The sequence below is a fragment of the Cyprinus carpio genome, chromosome A2 (assembly GCF_018340385.1).
Source record: "Cyprinus carpio isolate SPL01 chromosome A2, ASM1834038v1, whole genome shotgun sequence".
In the NCBI taxonomy this organism is placed as follows: Eukaryota; Metazoa; Chordata; class Actinopteri; order Cypriniformes; family Cyprinidae; genus Cyprinus; species Cyprinus carpio.
In genome coordinates, this window is record NC_056573.1 from 5,025,551 (window position 1) to 5,043,684 (window position 18,134).

Sequence of the window (18,134 nt, forward strand, 5' to 3'; positions counted from 1 at the left end):
CCATGCCGTAGTAAGGTTCGTATAATCACAACAGGGATACGAGGGCGATCGGGCATTTACTAAAGTTGAGCATTATTCTAGATTTTATTTTCTTATTATATTTTCAATATAACAGTTTGGATACATTAATATTATTTCCTCCTTCACCTTATACTGTAAAAATTCTGTACTTTGATGTCATAATCTTTGTAATGTTTTGCTGAAAATGCACTCGCCTTTAGGCCATCCAAGATGTAGATGAGTTTGATTCTTCATTGGAACAGATTTGGAGAAAGGTTGCATTATGTCACTTGATCACCAGTGGATCCTCTGCAGTGGATTGGTGCCGTCAGAATGAGAGTAAAAACTGTGGATGAAGACATCACAATAATCCACAAGTAATCCACACGACTCCAGTCCATCAATTAACATTTTTTTAAAAGTGAAACATTGCATGTTTGTAAGCAAAAAACAAAAAAAACAAACAAACAAACAAACATCATTAGTACATTTTAATTTTAAACTGTTGCTTCTGGACAAAATACTAGTCCATAATCCATAATAATAATGCTTCCTCAAGTGAAAAAGTCCATCCCTCTCACATCAAAATCCACCGTTTTAGTCAGAAGCAAAATACTGAAGTTAAAAAATGCCTTAATGATGAATTTTCTTACAAACACGCAGCTTTTCGCTTCTCAAGACATTAACTGATGGACTGGAGTGCTGTGGATTACTTGTGAATTATAGTCATGTTTTTTATCAGCTGTAAGGACTTCCATTCTGACGGCACCCATTCACTAGAGAGGGTCCATTGGTGAGCAATGATGTAATGTTGAATGTCTCCAAATCTGTTATGATGAAGAAACAAACTCATCTGCATCTTGGATGGCCTGACAGTGAGTACATTTTCAGCATTTCCCCCATCAAACTTTTCCTTTAATGTCAGTGAATCTGTGATTCCCCCAATCTGTGAATCTGTGATTTTAAGTGTCATTTAAGTGTCATATATAAAGGCCTAAAAAATTGAAGCATTGCATTTTATTGATTTAAAAGTTTTCAGCCCCTTAAATGATCGTTCGGACAAAGCATTTTTAGTGCACATGATGTACACTGTCATGCATTATTACTGAAGCTGTTTTGCAACAGAGGTACCATATATAGCCACAAGGGGTCAGCAGCCAAACTAATTTTCAGATTGTAAATAAACACTGTAAAATAGGACCAATGAAATCTAGAAATCTTGTCAACAACTACTGGAATCTCTCATCTGAGATGACTGATTGAAAACAGGTAGGCCATGTGTCATTTCACAGAAGTTACACCAGCAACAGCACCAACACCAGAGGAGGTTAGTTAGGTTAACAGGAATAAACACAGACACACTATTTATCTCATATTGCAGAGAAGATGTAAAGAATATGCGTAATTTACAGTCAACTATTTATTGTACACCAGCCTTTTTAAAATCAAGATTAAATGGCATTGAAATTCTACATTTTACAGAAAATAATAACCTTAGAACCTACACTATATAAATCAATGTTAATATGCAGTTCACATTCCTGGAAAAAGTTTTATTAAATTAGGGAATGCATTAAACCCACAATAGGTATTTATACAAAAAGTCAGATTTTTATTAATAAGTAAAATGGTCAGTGACAGAACATAAGAACATTTTATTGTGGAAGTTTTGTAATACGGTAAGCATTGCAGTACAGCCTGATGTGTAAGTCGTCATTTATTTTCTGTTTGCAGATTGTTTGACGTTCTGTTTGTGGTGCGGGATGAGAGAAAAGATGTGGTCAACAGATAACCTTCCAGAGCGAATGATTTACTAGAACTGCCAAATTACTCTGTGCATGCATGCACTATACAAATAATCAGATTTGCCACATTCAAAAGATATGAAATAATTTCTAAGGTATGTGAAAGCAGGCTTTGTATATATACAGTGTGGTGGCATATGCCTGACCTTATTCGAACTGCCTCCCTCTCTGTCAAAAAGCTCATTGTTTTATTCACCTTGAATGAATTTTGTGAAAGCATCATCAGATATGCAACCTGGCCCTCATCTTGAGTGCATGATAAAGGGACGTGATATCAGGAAATTCAGCGTTTTCTGTGAAAGGAAAGTGATCAGACTTGTTTTCGCCTTGATCACTTCCTCCTTTGGGGCCGAGGGCCCTAAGAAAAGCCTCCAGTGGCCCACATGTATTGAGTTTCCACGTGCTGCACGCAGGAACAACAAGCGCTTTGACGTCAAATACTGCTAACTTTTTGTGGTGCTCCCAAAAAAATTCCCAAGCTTTCATGGCTCCTGACATGGGGGCAATGGAAAAAGTTGACCCAAGTGTCACGGGACGTTTAGTTAGAAGTGACAGTACCCTAAAATAGCACGTCCCAAGCATCTTCCCTATGTACTCTGACAACTCAGACCCCCTCCTCTTGCCTCTTTTTGGATCTTTCAAGCAAGAACTAATATTAACCACACCACGTCAGAAAATGTATTTCAGTGAACTGCTATATTTACCAAACTCAGTTTTTAGAGTGACGCTCACCTGTGCAAAACTTTCCCACATGCATGGTTGCAAGTTAAATAATATGGTTTATTGATTTAATTAAACATTGTTCTTTTGACATACTAATGTTGATCATTATATTACAAATGTGTCATTTAAACTGAAATTTCAGATTTAATTCATTTTTGGATTCAGTTAGTTGTAGTTATTTTTTTTCTTGTGTTAGTAACTTTTGTCTTTTTGACTTTCTGACTTTTGTACTAAGTAAAATTCCCTTGATACCTTTGAAAATTGGACAGTAGATTTCTAATTCCCAGAATGCTTTGAATATAGAAGGATAAGGAGAATAAATCTTGATATTAAGGGAAAGATGTGAGTGTTTACATTATTTACTGACCCTCAAGTCGGTCCAAACCTGTTTCAATTTTCAAAAAGTTGATGGTAGCTTTGTGTTGATTCTATAGTACGGAAAAAATACAGTGGAAGTCAATGGCTACCGTCAACTGTATGGATACCAAAATCTTGTGTTCAGCAGAAGAAAGAAACTCATACAGGTGAAAGGTGAGTAAATGATGATAGATAAAACTGTCCTTTTAATGCTGTTATGTTTGACTTTTAAGAGTTTCTCTAATGTTGAAGATCAGATTAATTGGTTTCCACCACTAAATTATGTTGAAATTATTTGGAACAAATATAATGTTTAGGTAATTTCTGTTTGTGCTACAAATTATTAAGTTCCTTTAACTGAAAAATAATTTCATTTGAAGTTTAAAAAAAAAAAAAAAAACTAATGCAAACTGCAATTTATTTTTGAGCCAAAGCATTTGTTTTTATACATGACACTAATGTGTTGTGTATGGTTGCTAAGGTGTTGCTATGTGGTTACTAAGTCTCTTTGATATTCTGGAACCAGTTTCATAAACATAACCGCCGTGCATTAAGAATTCGTTTGAACAACTAGCGATTAGTCAAGTTTTAATCAGTCTTACATTTCAGATTTAAATTAGTCCAATCTACATTTTAATGTAAATGACTTTAACAAGTCTTTTAAGACTAGTCTAAGCAGTTTATGCAACCGGCCCCTGGTCCTCAGATATAGCTAGAGATGACTATATCTCCTAGACACAAGCACAAACATACTTAGTGTTAGGGGTTTGTCTCAACCAAATCAAATGTTTAATATCCTGAGATGTTTTATAAGAACTTTAAATTTGGTCATTGGAAACACAGTGTTCGCTACAGAAAGGTTAGATTGCTCAGGCTGATCATCGGCATTACTGGTAAACTTTTGCATAAATGTCACTTAATGAAAGCAGACTTGCTGTGCAGGATATGCTTCAGTTGTTTCGGGTGGTGGCAGATGTCACGTCTGCATGATCTGTACTCTGATACATGATGAATGAGTGCATTGATTCGATCTGTTTTTGGTGTTTGGTTGTTATGTCTGTGCAAACAGAGGAAATAACTAACAAGTGATACGTAACTGTAAAGTTGGTCTAAACGGCCTTTTCTGTATTAATGCAATAAATGCAATAGTGTGCCATTAGTGTGCCATAATCCCTTGGATTTCTTTTTGTTTTAAGGGCAAATACAGTTTAGATACTTTTGTTCCAAGGAGTTTTTAAGCCACTGCTAGTTTTGAATTAACACATATTAACAAAAATCCAAAATACATAAACAATTATATATCTCACAGCCAGGTGGAAAACACTTATCTGAATGAACTACTAAAGCAAAATTGCCTGATTGCATACTTATATGCTGTTGGCACACGGTTACATAACACATTTTAATTTATTTTTTTGTAGCTGTATTATGGTTTGTGGTATGTGCAGGACTGTTACCATGAAAAATAAAATTCTAGGCTATCTGACCCTAGAGTATGCATAAGAAATACAGCAACAATTACAAACCAAAACATTTTCATTTATTTCTCTGTTTAATCTCTCTCTTTTTTTTCCGGACAAATAGGAAATGTGAAATACAACTTTAACAGAGGTTTATTTCTAAAAAATGATAGTATATAATAATAATAAATATAATAATAATAGAGATTACAGTGATTCCACCAGTGAAAATCACAGTTGTTTTAGAGTGTGCATGTTCATCATTGGCTTCACAATGACAAACTTGTTAAAAAAGGCAAAGTTTTGCAGGTACAGCTTTATATTGTAACCATAATTTCGACTTGGGTGAATTACACATGTATGTGGCAAGCTGTAGTCAAGCTTCTGTGAATAATAATCCTCGATTATTAAATCCATTAACACAAATGGTAAGCAAAAGTGCATATTGTTAGGAAAGAAAGATACTTGTTTAGATCAATCGAAAGGCTAATCTGAATCAGAATGACGCACGTTCACCACATCCCGTTCCTGACCAGTGAGAACATACATCAGGAGGAGCCACATTATTTGCATCAGTGATTGTGTAGTTGAGGTTTATTGTTGACTTTCTTCTGTGAATTTTAAAAGCTTAGATTCTAAGAAATAAAACACATAAAGATAATTTAATAGGGCTTTTTTAATTTTTAATTTTTGCTGCTTTCTCATAAATGTATCTTAATGACATTTACAGACTCAGAGGTCATTTTAAATAGATAGCATATAAAAACAATTAGTTATAAATTGGTTTAATATCGCTATTGAGTGTTGGGATGTTTGTTTCCCATATTAAAGTGGTTAAAAGAAATAATCTGGGTTTAATAGTGTAGCTTGATCGACAGCATCACCGATACAATGAGGGACTTACAATAGCAGCTCCTTGCTGTAATTATAATGGCTCTTACAATGGAAGTACAAAAATACCCCTAAAATAATTTTCTGTTGGTAATCAACATAATCGTCACAAATACAGTTGAGATAGCTTAATTTATATTAACCCTAGAACATTCCTTTAAAGGAGTCATCAGATGCCCATTTTCCACAAGTTGATATGATTCTTTAGGGTCTTAATGAAAAGTCTGTAACATAGTTTGGTTAAAATTTCTCAATGGTAGTGTAAAACAACACATTTTTTTACCCTGTCAAAAACAGCTCTTTTCAGATCAAGCCGTTTTTTAGCATTTTCCTTTAAATGATAATGAGCTCTGCTGACCCCGCCCCTCTCTTCTGAGCCACTCTCTGAGGGACTGTTTACTTTAGCCGCATTCATCGTGAAACTTGCTAATTAGCACATTATAAGGAAAGGCGATTTGCAAAGATTCATTAAAAAAACCTCATACTCACTTCTTCTGTTGGTGAAGCTGTATCACTAATGATTTGCGCGAACATAGACGCATTTAGGTAGATCGGGGGTGCATTCTCTTCAATAACAAACATAATCCACTGCGTCTTCAGTGGCTCAGATGTCAGAAGTAAATGACGACTGCTATGTTCATTATTACATACAACAACAGAACACCTCAATCACTTAGGAGTCATTCTTGTCTACATCTGCTCTGGTGGTGAAACAGTTACGGCCTGATGAGAGTCACTCAGGGCGGGTTTAAAGTAAGACGCCAGTCCAGTCTGTGCTGAAACACTACTGTCAATCAAACTATCGTGGGAGAGGTCTGTCTGTGTGATGTCACACAGACATGCATCTGAGATCAGCTCGATTTGAGAAAGGGGAAATGATTTAACGAGATTAAAAAATGGTGGATTTTTATCATTATAGGGTGGTTGTGTACACACACTGCCAACACACATTTCAGTTCAAACAACTTGTAGAAGTGCATGTAGCATCCAATGACCCCTTTAAGAGTAACCACTAAAATGCTGGACTCTTTGGATGTTTTTTTTAGTTAATACGACATAAAAAGTCACATTAAATGTACCAGAAGATTTGCTTTATAATAACGCTTTTTAAAAGAGAAACTGTTCAAACAAAGTACAAATGTTTTGTATTACTTGAATAAAGTTTGCTGGCACAAGAACTAGATTATTCTGTTGTCCAAAATTCAGGAAGACTGCATTCCCAATACACCACTGGGAATTACATGCTTTTGCTTTCAGCATGAGAACATTTCGCATGTTTTCAAAAGTGTAGGTGAATGAGACACCATCAAAAAAAAAAAAGTCACAAAACACACAAGTACAAAATACGTTTTTTTCTTTTTTTTTATACAAAAAAGTTACTTTGACGATGTAGTTCAAACCCCTCTTATAAGAGGGTCAGCATTTCTCCTTCACACAAACCCAATCCAACATTTGGACCAGACTGTAGTGTCTGATTAAGAAAATCCAGTTTATGGCACTTTTGGTATGGCCGCCCATCTGTCCATTCTGGCAATGTCCAACCTGAATGGATTCTTGCAAATTCCAACTAGATTGTGTAGGTTCACTCCCTTTTTGGGCTCTGAAACAACGGCAGAGTCCCAAAACACAGTGGTATTCTGAGGGATTCTCAGGAAGCAGGAGAATAACGTTCCTCCGCTTTGCTTGGTTATCAAATATGGCCAACATGACAGCCATTGTAGTGAGGTGCTACGTCTCGACGGTTGAAGGCGAATACGTCACTATCTCTACACAGTCTGTTTCTAACAGGTTCTCGGTATCCTGCTTGGCTGCTTCCTCAACCTCCAACTCGAACTGAAACTTGTCTCCACCATCAGTTCCCGTTTCAAAGAAGGGAGGGGAGGGACTCTGTGGTATCATACTGTGGTACCAGTTTCTGTTCTCTTCTAAAGTGTCCAAGATATCCTGCGCATCTGGATGCACCAGGTCCGCCCAGGTCTCCCATAGTGGATGCACGATGTAATCAATAAAACCAACCTAAAACGAAAACAAAAACCACATGGTAAGTTCCTTCTAGAAACTGCTCGACTTGACCAATGCTTTGTAAACAAAACATTGCACTTAATTGCATTAAATCTGCACTTGTAGTGTGCTTCAAATTTTAAGTACATCTTTTAAAAATCTGCACCTGCAGATAATATAATAATAATAATAATCAAATAAAAGGCCACTTAAAGAGAGTTCACTTTCATTACTGTTCCTTATGCTTGTACATTTTAATCATAGTTTTATTAATCTTTTTCATGTTTTAGAGAAGTACACTTATTTTGATTTGTTGACTAACACACTCAATAAGTATTTTAATGATAAATTTAACTGTAGATAAGTGTAGTAAATTGCAACTTCATCATTACAAATGTGTAATTGCAAATATTTTTAAATACCCAACATACAAGTTTAAATAGAAATGATATTACAGAAAATTTTATTTAACCAAAAATGCTTGTCAGTACATTCAGCAGTACACTTTAACCATATTTCAGGGGTTATAGAATTATGGAATTGCGTATTAAGATGTAAGTGGGTCAAAAAACACTCTCAAGTTATAAATTTAAAGCTATAAATGTAGCATTTAGTATAAATTTAAATTCTAATACATTTTAATTTACAAATACCATGCAATTAAGTCTTCGAAAACATTAAATTTATTTTGCACTTAAGTATAGTCTTTTAAAGGATATTATTTCCATAAGAACACTAAAGTATGCTGGATTCTTTTTTTTTTTTTGTTATTTTAGGACAGTATTTTTAGTCATATAGGACAGTGGAGAGATGACAGGAAAGCATGTTGCACACGAACTCGGGTCACCGTGAGCACAGTTGCGCAACATGTTGACATACTGACCACGAGGCTATTGGCACCGACACACATACTAAAGTGTACTTCTTGTTCCACAAGGAATGACATGAATGTGAAGGATTCTTTGGACTCCCACCTGAGACTTCTCCACTGAAGCGGTGTGTTTGTCACACATCGGGCTGATCTCCATCCCTCGCTCTCTCTCTCGGTCACCCTGGTGAAAGAACTCTTCCATAATGCGGTCCGTCCATTGCCGGTACAGATCTAATGGCTTGGTGGGATTGCTGAGATCGGCACAGTGAACCATATTTCGTAAGACCTGTGTACATTGTGATACAGGATATTGAAAGATACTGACTTGAGGAACAAGTAGTGAAGAAACATATGTTGTTGAGGACACACAAGCCAGAACTCACCTGTATCCTGTCTGTATAGTTGTCAAGTAGCAGCACTCCTGAACTGGTCACCTTCTTGGTCTCAACCATTGTCTTCAAGTCAGCCAGTAAACTCATGTGCTTGGACATGTCTGTTGCTAGTACCTATGGAACGATATTGAGACTTAGGGTGCTGTAGAACAGTTGCTTTCTGTAGATTTTTTGCTTTTATGGTCTGTTTATGTATATATGTGACCGTGGCCATGTTTTCATTACACTGGTACAGGCATGTATGCCCAGAGTAAATGAACCAAACTATGTGAGAAAAGGTTTGGAAAAACTCTCCTACTGGATGAAATTTCAAATAGGCATAATTGGGAGATTTGTGTGAGGGTGAAAAAGTTGCCCACACAGATTTTTCTTGTGTTCGAATTTGCCACTTTGACCAACAGAAAGCTTGGTTTGAAAGTAACTTCTGTGTGAGTTGTGTGAACTCTAAAAGCGTAAAGATGCCTACCATATCAATGACCATTTTCCTGAGAGTCTGTCGCTGCTTCTTGGAGAGGTTTTGGAAGATATCACAGTTTTCCCCTTGCAAGAGCTTGAAACCAACCGCTAGGTGATGGTTCTCCAGAACAGACTCATCATTGTACATGAGCGCTAGCTCGGAGTCTGCAGTAAAGACAGCAATGATGTTTATGAGACATGAAACAATCATAACATTGAGGCTTTGTTCTACCACATGGTTTCATTTCAATAACTCCAACAGTTTGGATCCATAAGCATGCACAGTCTTCAGTATGTAGATAAAAACACACTCACTGGTATTAATTAAGAACTGGTTTGAGACCCCTGGGTGGTCCACGTCATGGATGGCTGCTGCAAAGATAGCGGCAAGGATTTCCAGGTCTGTAAAGACCGCCTGTGGATAATAATAGAGAAAGATCAGCTTTCCCCGATGCATTGAACTGAGTAAAGCATGTTGCACACAGTTTAAGCATTCTAACACAACAGTTGACTCTTTTTGCAAATTTTTTTGTTTATAACTGTTATAGTATTTTGTTTATACTTTGTTTTTTATTTAAATTCTATTCTCTTATTTTTATGCATTTTCATTTTTTTCATTTATTTGTATTTTAATCTCTTATCTTGTATTTTTATTTTAAATTATTTTATTTCTATTTTATTCTCTCTTTTTTAAGCATTTAATTTTTAACATTTTTTAAAAATATTTTCCCTTATTTTGTTATATGTTGTTTTAAAACATTTTTTATTTCTACTTTATTCTCTTACTTTGATTTACATATTTTAATTTTTCATTTAGATCTATTTTATTTTTTTGTTTATTTACATTTTATTATCTCAATTTTTCTCTTCTTTTGTTTGAGCAGTTTAATTTTTTTTTTAAATTTATTCTCTTATTTTGTTATATGCTGTTGTAAAACATATTTTATTTCTGTTTTACTTTCTAATTTTGTTTTCATTTATGTTTTTTTTAAACACTTTGTAAACTGTTTAAAAAGAAAGGTGCTATATAAATAAAGGTTTAAAGCTTTACTACATCATAAGTACATGTATAAGACATACAGGAGTTTCTTACATCCAGTGCAGGTGTGGACAGCAGGATGTGTGTGGACTGGGCCACATCAGCCGCGTGTAAACTGTTGTGGTAGGCTACGTCTGCATGGTAGTGATCTTCAAGGGTCATCATGTACGTTACAAAGGTCTCCACTGGGATCCTAAATGTCTTCATTAAATCTCTCTCCTACAGAAAAAAAATATGCTTTAGTTGCATTTCATTTTTAAAAACACATCTCTGGACATGTGAGATGGGGTTTTTGTTTTGAACACTAACCTGAAAGATGGCGTACATGATGCAGGTCAGCGGCCGATGGTGAGAGTGCTCTGAAACTTTAAAGATGTTCAGACCCCACTTGTTAATGTCCTCCAGGTCCTACAAAAGGCAAGAGGGGATATACGTCCAGTTACGGTACAAACTCGACAAAAGTAATCAAATAAAACAGGTGGTCTGTAACGTACGACTATACCTTTGAGAGCAAGTCCTCCAAATCTGTTTTCACGCCAAAGCGGGCCGTACTGCAGCTGCTGGAGAGAACCGGGCCGTGCGTGACCTTCCTCACCCCGCTGATCTGAGTCATCAGCTGCTGCTGCCTCCTCTTTCTGTCCCGCGATTTTAGAGTGGGCGAAGGGATCTCCAGTTCATTCTGTTTATCTACAGGGGGAAAGGTTTCGTCCCGTGATTGTTCATTTCAGCACTCGCTCACTCAATTCACAACAGATAGCATGACTTTACAGACTCACTGAGTGAGTTCAAGTCAGCAAAATGAAGTTCAATGTTAGTGAAAGCCACCTACGATAACCTTTCTGTCAAGTTCAACAGTTTATGCTATAGCTAAGCATCCCCTGATGAGGTTGGTTTATGCTGGTTTAATGCTGGACCAGCACAGCCATGGTCTTTCTGGAAAAGCTGGATGTCATAGTCTTAGCAGTTTAATGGGAATACGATAACTAAATATGCACTGAAACAAGATGAAATTATGTTAATGAAGTTAAATGGAAAAAAAAATTAAACTAGTTTTGTTCAGTTTGTCTAAAAGCAAATAACACTCCCCATAGAAAAAAATTAAAGAACAATTTTGTTTAAATAGTGTTTTGTCTTGAACATATTTGCTAGCTTTATTGACTGTAGAAATGATTGCACATTTTATTCAAATTTTTTTTTTCTGTTAGTACATAACATATTTTAAAAAAGACATCACTATAAAAATTAAGGTATTTTAAAGTGGCCTTTATTTATAGTAAATAAACTAAATTAAACATTGACTAACAAAATGTTTTAAGTTTTATCTTAAGTAAAAATTCTACTTTCATATAATAGGTAATTTAGCTTTCAGTTATGGTGAAATTAAAATAAACTAATACATTGACTAACAAATTAAGAGTATTTTGTTTTTCCAAAGTATAATTTTTTAAGAATATGCTAGTGACAATCCAGCTCAGTTGCATCTAATGTTATTTTTTCTGAGGTCATTTAAGTGAAACATCTGAGACAAGGTTGATACTTGCATGAAAAAAACATACAAGTCTCCTGAGATGAAAGAGCGATCTCTTGATTTTTTTTCTCCAGTGACGTCCCTCAAAACCACACATTCTTTCTACTCTGTTTCTCACTCCGAAGAGTAGAGTTTAACGCTAACGCTGCATGTTATGAGTATTTGTCTGAAAATCTCCCCGCTGATGACTCTGTGTGTAAGTGTGTAGGCTGCAGGGCTCTGAACGGCAGGGTTAGGAGAGTACAGTGACCCTGTGGCATCTGACGCAGACTATAGTTTAGCCCTCCTCTCTCTCTCTCTCTCTCTCTCTCTCTCTCTCTCACACTCTCTTGCTGTGTAGATGCCAGACCAGATCAGACTAGTTTGAATAACAGAGGTGCAGGTGAACCACAGACATTCAGCAATCATCAAACCTCCTCTTTCTAGATATCAGTGTTTTCATGGAGGAGCTAGACAACCTCTTCATCCACAAACTTTTATCATTATCACCATCTGAAGTATGGCTTCTCAAGATGTTTTGGTTTTTCAGTTTAGCCCACTTAATGAAACACTGTATACTGTAGTAAAAACACTGTGGGATTATGGAAACAATCAACTGATCTCGTCTCATATCTATTTTTCTAGGTTAATGTGGTTTTTAGCATTGCACATTGTTGTTGAAAAAAGTCTCTCATGCTCACCAGGGATGCATTTATTTCAAATAATAAAACTGTGAAACATTATTCCAATTTAAAATAAGTGTTTTCTATTTTAAAATATTTTAAGGTGCAATTATTATTATTGTGGTGCAAAGCTGAATTTTCAGCATCATCATTGCTCCAGTCTTCAGTGTCACGTGATCCTTCAGAAATCATTCTAATATGCTGATTTGATGCTCAAGAAACATTATTATTATTATCAATGTTGAAAACATTGGTGATACATTTTTTTCAGGATTCATGATTTTTTTTTCAGCATTTGTTTAAATAGAAATTTTTGATAACCTTATAAATATCGTCTTTACACTTTTTACCTCACTTTTAAAAAAAAATGTATTGCATCCTTTGCTTAATAAAAGTAGTAATTACTTTCTTAAAAAAAAAAAAAAAAAAAAAAAAACACTGCCCAGAACAGCCCATATTATGCATACTGCTTTTATGAGCTCATATTAACTGGGGTTTAAGTACATGAAATACACTAAATACTCAATTTAAAATGAATAAGTTATATTCTTTTCATATAAGCAATAAAATGAATGTTCTATTTCTTGAATAAGGGTTACAAGAGTTTGAATCATCTTATGAAGATAATGAATGTTCAGACTCACCTAAGAATGTGTTGGAGATGAACTCAGACACCTGGTTTCCAGAGCGACTCATCTCAGACAGATGTGTCAGTTCCCGATTCAACATCCTCTTGAACTAAAACACACACAAAAGACAAGTCTTTATACAGTATCAGTATTTCTAAACTTATTGCATGAATTGCCAGTTCTCATATTATATTTTAAACAAGCAATGCAAGAACCTCAAGCAACATCCAAAATAAACATAAAAACGAAATTAGAAAAACACATGGCGAACAATGTGTGCCAGTGAATAACAAACAAACACCTTAATGTAACCCCAGGACACCGAGAGCAAATAGTTGACTTCAGACATGTTGGAGTCTTCAGTTAGAAGCCTAAACCCTGAACTCCTCTAATCTCGCTTCAGCTCAAACTAGAGCGCAGCACTGACTCCTGCAGCTCCACACCGTCTCTCCTCATCTCATCCCTCTACATTCCCTTTGACATCCCAGCCAGGCTCGGATAAAGAGCAACCGCCAGGAGAGATCCTGACACAATTCCATGAGATCTGCTGCATCTGCCGTACTCTGCCGTAGTTTCTCTCTTCGTTATTTTCAGTCTCCCTTTCACCCTCCTCCTATCTATCTTTCTCTCTCTCCTGTCTTTACACTCCACATTCACTGCTTTTTTACTTGCTGAACTAACCATTTCTATTTATTTAAATTTATATGCAATTGCTACAAGCAACTTACTTATAATTCCTTTATGGTCTTTGGCCTGTAGTATTTTTTTTTAATCATCATATCGGAGCAAATTCTCAAGAATGTTTGCATGAAAAAAATTAAATAAAAATAGACAGCCAGACAGAAGTAACATGCAATCAACTCACACGCAAATGCTAAAATTATTAATCATCCTACACATCCTCCACATTTAATACCAAGTGACATATCTGTTCCTATCAGCTGTATTTCCGCATTATGTTGTTCTACTGGGAAGCCATGAACATGGTTTTGCAACTGCCTATTTTTACTCAGTGAAACAAATATATGTATTTTTTATTTTTTTCCCAGGGAATGCAAAATTTCTAAACTATATGTCTTGCAAGTTGAATTGCATGAATGCTTCTGTTAAATGCACAAATGCATTGTAAGTGCACTAATATTAGACACTGTTGAACTGAGGTAAACAAATCTAATTGTTTTAGCAGTTCAAATCTAAAAATACTTATATAAATACAATTTTTTTTTTTAATAATTACTAATTTTTCTATTTATTTTAACACATTTTTTATAAAACATAATACATGTTTTATAGTACAGGATATCATTTTAAAAGGAGAAATTGATTTTAAATATTTTTAATAGCATTTTTAATAAGTTAATAGTATCAATGAATTATTTCAATTTAGCTTCATAATAAATTATTATAAAATAATTTTTTTTATAGTAGAGCATACACTCTAAAAAATTTTAAGCCAAAAGTTTGATTAGTCTATATTTGACCCAAAGTTGGGTTGAAACAACATAGCATTTTTTTAGAGTGTATATAATTTTAATATATATATATATATATATATATATATATATATATATATATATATGTAAATACATAAATTTTTAAACTTAAATTAATAGTATCAATTAATTATTTAAATGTAACCTTATAATTAAAAGTGTTGCTGTAAAATAAAATCTAACACATAGCAAAGTAGAGAAAGTCAAACTGCTTATCTATTTTAATTTTTGCACACATCTAAACAAATTTAAACCTCCAGAAATGAAAGGCAATTCTGAGCTTATATGTTCTCATTTCTTATAACAACATAAAGCATAAGCCAATATCTTAAACAAAAGAGGACAACCAATCTCCAATAACACAGATGAAATCAATTGCTTCAGCAAAAAAGAAAAAAAAAAAAAATCAGAGCAAAGCCAGAATTTGTTCAAAAATCCCACAAAATGAACATAACCTTGCACTAACTCACCTCTCTCCAGCTTTTTAGCACACCAAACTTTTTCCTTTTCCCTGAGTAGCATAGTCCCATTGTTGCAGTGATAGAGGTTTGTGCACTACTGGTGAGCATGTGGCAAGGCAGTGCCTGTGAGCTCACTTTGACGGGTGTCAGGAAATGCGTTAGACAAAGCGCTGAGTGATTCACCTCGCTGTCGACGTGCCCTCCTCCCTCACGACTCACAGTGCCTCCCTCTTTCTGTCTGCAGCCTCAGGTAGAAGCGCGCTGAGACCACACTAGTCATGCTCTGACTGCACACATGGGTGGAACTCACTCAATTACTACTCAAAGACGACTCAATCTTTTGTCTTTCATATTTTATGACGTGAATTGTAGATATGCACAACCTAGCTGAATTTCATTATGTGTTGCCTTTCCAGTTCAAAGAAATATTCAACTATTAATAATAAACCAACAATAAATAATTATTTAGAAATAATCACTTATAAGACTAGAATTAGAGTTCTGCAGTCTGTATATTAACTTGTGTATGTTATATTTAAGCCTAATTGTTTTAACTTTAAAATAAATTTAACTAGATTTAAAATATATACAAAATATCTAAATCAGCCAAGGCCACGTGATTTTAAACATAACAGAACCCTAAAATTATTATTTTTTTTGCTACATTTATCTCATAACTAAAAATAACCGTACATATTATATATACATTGAAATAAACTTGGAGTAGTAATAAAATAAAACAGTTTAGAAAAGTAAATTTCACAATTACAAAGAAATGTTAAATAATACTGAATTAAATGTGAAATTATGAAGTAGAAAGACTGAAATATTTTTTCCTGTGACGAATACTCTACTTACAATTAAAAAAAAAACATTTTAACATATTAAATAATATAGTTACATTTTTTTTGTAAATAATATTATGCTACAGCTAATATTCTATAATGTGAAATATAATTAATAACTGAATTACATGATAAAATGCAGTGTAATGCTTGAATGTCCATGAGGCAATGTGTGTCCTCTGTTACTCCATGCTCTCTATCTACATCTGATTAGGAATCAGGGTAAACAAAGCAATGGGGTCACAGCTAAAAAAAAAGAGACCAGTGCCAGCGTAGGTACTCAAAAAAAGCCTGCGTGAAAAAAGGGTTTAATCACTTAGTTTTTCACTCTAAGTAATGAGTGTTTCGAAAGTTTCCTTTCGAAAGTGATTCCAGTAAATCCACTGAATCAATAACCACCCACACATACAGAATTTAATTCATGTGATAGATAAAAAAAATTGTTAGGGCCAGGCGCATATCATCAAGACAACAAACTAGATATAAACTAAAATATTATATTTAATATACATTATTTTTAATGTTTCCAAATTTCCATGTTTGTAATTCTTAGGGTAACAATCGGACAATCAATCAAGTTCTCATTGCACGATTTCCTGTTGACATATAAATGTGGCAATATCTCTAGATCTCTCATCAATACCTCATCATTAATGACGTATTAACCTCATAGACACTGTTCTACAAGACCAACTACATACTGTATTCATGTATCAACACACACAAACAAAAATCAAGGATTCAAAACTGCATTTGAGGGCTGTGACTAACCAGTACCAGCAGACTATGGCAGTAAGATAAGTACAATGTTCAGACATTGTCTAAGACAAGCAACTAATAACTCTGAATATCAGATATAAATCATCATAAAATATACTTAAAGCGATAGTTTAGTTTAAGGAAAATTCTGTCATAATTCACTCACCCTCATGTCATCACAAACCTAAATGCTGGACACAAAAGAAGATACTTTGAAGAATGTTGTTAACTAAACAGTTCTGGTTTCCATAGACTTGCATTGTATGGATACAAAATTTAATGGAGGTCAAAGGGAACCAAGGGTGTTTGACTGCAATCAATCTTCAGAACATCTTCTTTTGTGTGCACAGAGGTTTGCAATGACATGAGGGTGAGTGAATGATGAGAGAATGATAATTTTGGGGTGGACCATCCCTTTAAGTAGTATTTGCAGAATCGCACAAGAGATTGTCAAATCCTCCTTATTGCATCTCATTGATATTCCAACAAAACGTTGACTTATTACTAGGCCTCGAAATGATAGACAAATGTGAAAGCCATAAAAATACTCTTCCAACACAAACAGAAAATTCTCAAACCAACAAAGTTTGGCAATACATTCATAAAAAGAAAAATTCCAAAAGAGGGGTTTTGCAGAGATGCCATAGTATTGAAATTTGATATTTGAATTTCTGTGAAAAAATGCATAAAGATGCCCTGCTGTTTGCAGCAACGCAGAGGTAAAGTGGGAGCAGACGAGCTGCCGTCTCACCTTGTTGGAGGCCATGTCACTGACGGAGCGGTACGTCTGGATGGTCTCCAGCTGGTCCAGGCACCAGTCTAGCTCCTCTATGGTCTCCACGGCCAGCTTTTGGTAGGATTCATCTGGTAAGAGACACACGGATATGTATTCAGGATCCAGTCTCTGCTGTCTGGCGGGAGCAGTGCAGATAGAGGAGCAGTGATCTTTCATGGTGGGCTGAGTGCTGCTGATGTAGTCATTCTGCACTGATAGTAGCTGGATTAATAGCACACTGTTCACTTCATAGTCTTTTCCATTGTGTCACCGGCTCGGTCTCCAAACTCACCTACTGTGCAGTCTGTCTGTAAGTCTCTCTCTCTCTCTCTCTCTGTGCTGATGTGTCAATGAGCCTCAGACCCAGGGGAGCTTAGTGGGAGGGACTCAAAAACTCATTCCCTATTTCTCTCCTCTTCTGTTGACTGAAAATGTAGTTCATTGAAACCAAATTAAGGAGAGAATGATTAATGCTCAATTATATTGTTAGTAAATTATCTTGATGGATGAATCTCATTAAAAAACAAAACAAAAAAACTTTACGGTCATATTTCAACCCAAAACAACAAGAAAATGATGCCTATTTTTAGGACCGCAATGCATTTGTAAAATTGTCGTTAATTCATTATCATAATATGTGTACTTTTGAGTGTTTATTTGTGTAAAACTCTATATACTGATTCCTATTATTGATTTTTATGATGCAGTGTCATAAATGCATTTTATGATGCAGTGATTTGTATGATGCAAAAAAAAAAAAAAAAAGAAACAAAAATTTAAAGTGCTGTAATTTTCTGCCAGGACATTTTCCAAATACTATTTTTAGCATTATAAAAAAGAAGATTTATTTTTTTTTTTGTTTTAAAAACATGCTTTAATATATATTTTTTAAATAATAATAATAATAATAATAATACTTAATTCATATATAATTAAAATACAATATAACAATATAAAATAAAATTTAAAAAAATAGTCGACTATATA

The 18,134-nt window shown here is 34.7% G+C and overlaps 1 protein-coding gene across 4 annotated transcripts in view; it reads right to left on the reverse strand.

Annotated features, from left to right (window-relative positions):
• Nucleotides 1-6,312: 6,312 nt before the first annotated feature.
• LOC109046514 (cAMP-specific 3',5'-cyclic phosphodiesterase 4B-like) overlaps nt 6,313-18,134 on the reverse strand; it is a 70,298-nt gene continuing 58,476 nt past the window's right edge. For 2 of the 4 annotated variants that reach the window (XM_042770265.1, XM_042770272.1), the window contains 10 exons: nt 17,124-17,236; nt 12,830-12,923; nt 10,498-10,682; nt 10,305-10,403; nt 10,050-10,214; nt 9,272-9,371; nt 8,967-9,121; nt 8,492-8,614; nt 8,212-8,394; nt 6,313-7,252 (listed from right to left, as the gene is read on the reverse strand). In XM_042770265.1, coding sequence (XP_042626199.1) covers nt 6,965-7,252; nt 8,212-8,394; nt 8,492-8,614; nt 8,967-9,121; nt 9,272-9,371; nt 10,050-10,214; nt 10,305-10,403; nt 10,498-10,682; nt 12,830-12,923; nt 17,124-17,236 — 1,505 coding nt within the window. In that variant the 3' untranslated portion in view covers nt 6,313-6,964. Of the gene's footprint in view, nt 7,253-8,211; nt 8,395-8,491; nt 8,615-8,966; nt 9,122-9,271; nt 9,372-10,049; nt 10,215-10,304; nt 10,404-10,497; nt 10,683-12,829; nt 12,924-13,115; nt 14,003-17,123; nt 17,237-17,439; nt 17,797-18,134 lie in introns of those variants that run through there. The other 2 variants (XM_042770289.1, XM_042770283.1) reach the window with 2 other exon arrangements.